The sequence below is a fragment of the Mizuhopecten yessoensis genome, unplaced genomic scaffold (assembly GCF_002113885.1).
Source record: "Mizuhopecten yessoensis strain PY_sf001 unplaced genomic scaffold, ASM211388v2 scaffold1011, whole genome shotgun sequence".
In the NCBI taxonomy this organism is placed as follows: domain Eukaryota; kingdom Metazoa; phylum Mollusca; class Bivalvia; order Pectinida; family Pectinidae; genus Mizuhopecten; species Mizuhopecten yessoensis.
The window spans coordinates 205994-208099 of record NW_018403833.1 but is presented as its reverse complement, the minus strand read 5'-3'; the positions used below and the strand labels follow the sequence as shown (position 1 = coordinate 208099).

The following is a 2106-nucleotide window of genomic DNA, read 5'->3' as shown; positions in this document are numbered from 1 at the left end:
TCCGTTTATACAAAACTGAGAACCCTTTGGCCAATGATGCTCCTGACCAAGCTTCAGACTGCATTTGGTTTAAATCCCTTCACTTGTATAGTAGGAGAGAAAAAATCCTCTACTTCCCCTATTTGGCCCCGCCCCTCTGCCCCCAAAGAGGCCACACCCTCCGTTTATACAAACTTGAGTCTCCTTTGTCCAAAGATACTCTAGGACAAATTTGGTCAAAATCCTTCTATTGGTTGAGGAGAAGATTTTTAAAGATTTACCTATTTTCCCCTATTTGGCCCCGCCCCTCTGCCCCCAGGGGGGGTTATACCCTCCGTTTATACAAAACTGAGAACCCTTTGGCCAATGATGCTCCTGACCAAATTTGGTCAAAATCCGCTGAGCCATTCAGGACAAGTAGCATTTTAAAGGAAAAAGTTGACGGATGCCGGACAACGGACGCTGCACCATGGGATAAGCTCACTTGGCCCTTCGGGCCAGGTGAGCTAAAAAAAAGGATCCAGACCAAATTTAGTCAAAACCCAAAGCTATTCGGAACTAGTTGTTTTAAAGTAAGAAGTTTATAGACAGATGATGGATATCTGGCACAATGGCATCACATCACATGGTGAGCCAGGAAAACGGATGATGTCCTGGAATGTTAACTGTTTTGCTGAGTGCCTTTCTCAAAAGAAAATGCAAACTCTGCAAGACTGATATCTTGGTGAAATTTAATTATAAATCAGATCTTTGTGCTTAACGTATAAATTTAGGTGAGCCATATTATGCTATTGACAGACCCCCGTTTGCCGCTTAGTTTTTGAAAACTAGAATAACAAAATCCTTGTTACTCTCAGGAATCACAACCGAATACTGATGTTCACATTGAAATTTTATTTTTTAATAAAACAATATTCAAATCCCTTCAACAATAAACACTTCATAATGTATGAAAACAATTGCCTTTTCATACACACACAAAAACATATGTCGTTTTTGGACTAAAAAAGAAAGTAATGCATATTTTTATGAGATAAACAATATTACCTGTGTCATTTTGTCGACAGGTGTTGGAATGCCATCGATAACTAAGGGAGGTAACTCATGTAATCCCGTATTATCTGTATGAGAAGGAGGTGCTTGGTCTGCTAAACAAGTTTCTAGTTCCTGCATCACAACATTTCTGTTGCTCCGTATCTTTAAAGAAATAAACAGTTTTGCTTTCATAGATAGAGGATATATAATAAAATATTATACAACATTTGATATAGCGCCCTATCAAGCTAGAAAAAGCCAATATACAATTTATACAATCAATACAATTAGCATATATACATTAATCAATACAATTTTGAGGAATTCGCAGGAGCTGCCTTATTAGGCACTAACTATTATAATAAATATATGAAAACGATTTCCTTATTTTAAAATAATATTATACATTTCACAAGCAGCACAGAACTTTTAGATATTTTCACAAGTACAAAACCAAGGAACAATATCTGAAAAAGTTTAGATACAGTTGACATATATTGACTCTTAATAGAAAACCACTGTTTGGTTGTAGAACCTTCGTTTTTGCAGACATACATGTACAGCCAAAGAAATTGATATTATCAAATATAAACTTACTACATGTATAAAAAAAAAAAAAAATGAGAACATACCACATTTTCTAATGGTTGTGAGCCAAACACTTTGAAGGACTGTACTGCCTGGCTGAGTTTACCAGGTGTACAACATAACACAACTGCTTGCTGCCCCACACGTGTCGTGTACTCATCAATTGTAGCTTTCATTTTTCTGTAAAATAGAAAACATGGTTGTGGGCAGGTTTTAATGGCACATATGATAGTGGTTGTTTTCTTGCTGTTGGCTAGAAGAAGGAACTTCCCTTCAATCTGTAGACCAGTGGACTGGATGGCTGGCACTGCTCTGTTTCCTGTTTCAGTTACAGTTTATTATACTTATGACTGATTTTCATAATTTTTGCTCATCTGGTTAAAGGTTTTCAATGAAACAGACCTAATTATAGATTATGTCTATACCAAAAAGGACTCCTTTCCTTGGTGATGACGCTAATCATTGTAAGGGTTAACAAGAGTACTGCGGGGTGGAACAAAATAC

General features: G+C 36.8%; 1 protein-coding gene across 3 annotated transcripts in view; it reads right to left on the bottom strand.

Moving 5' to 3' along the window:
- Positions 1–2106, bottom strand: part of LOC110456173 (DNA-binding protein P3A2-like) — a 10125-nt gene that overhangs the window by 3958 nt on the left and 4061 nt on the right. For all 3 annotated transcript variants that reach the window (XM_021506748.1, XM_021506762.1, XM_021506753.1), the window contains exons 4-5: positions 1647–1782; positions 1027–1176 (exon numbers count right to left, since the gene is read on the bottom strand). In XM_021506748.1, coding sequence (XP_021362423.1) covers positions 1027–1176; positions 1647–1782 — 286 coding nt within the window. The remainder of the gene's footprint in view (positions 1–1026; positions 1177–1646; positions 1783–2106) is intronic.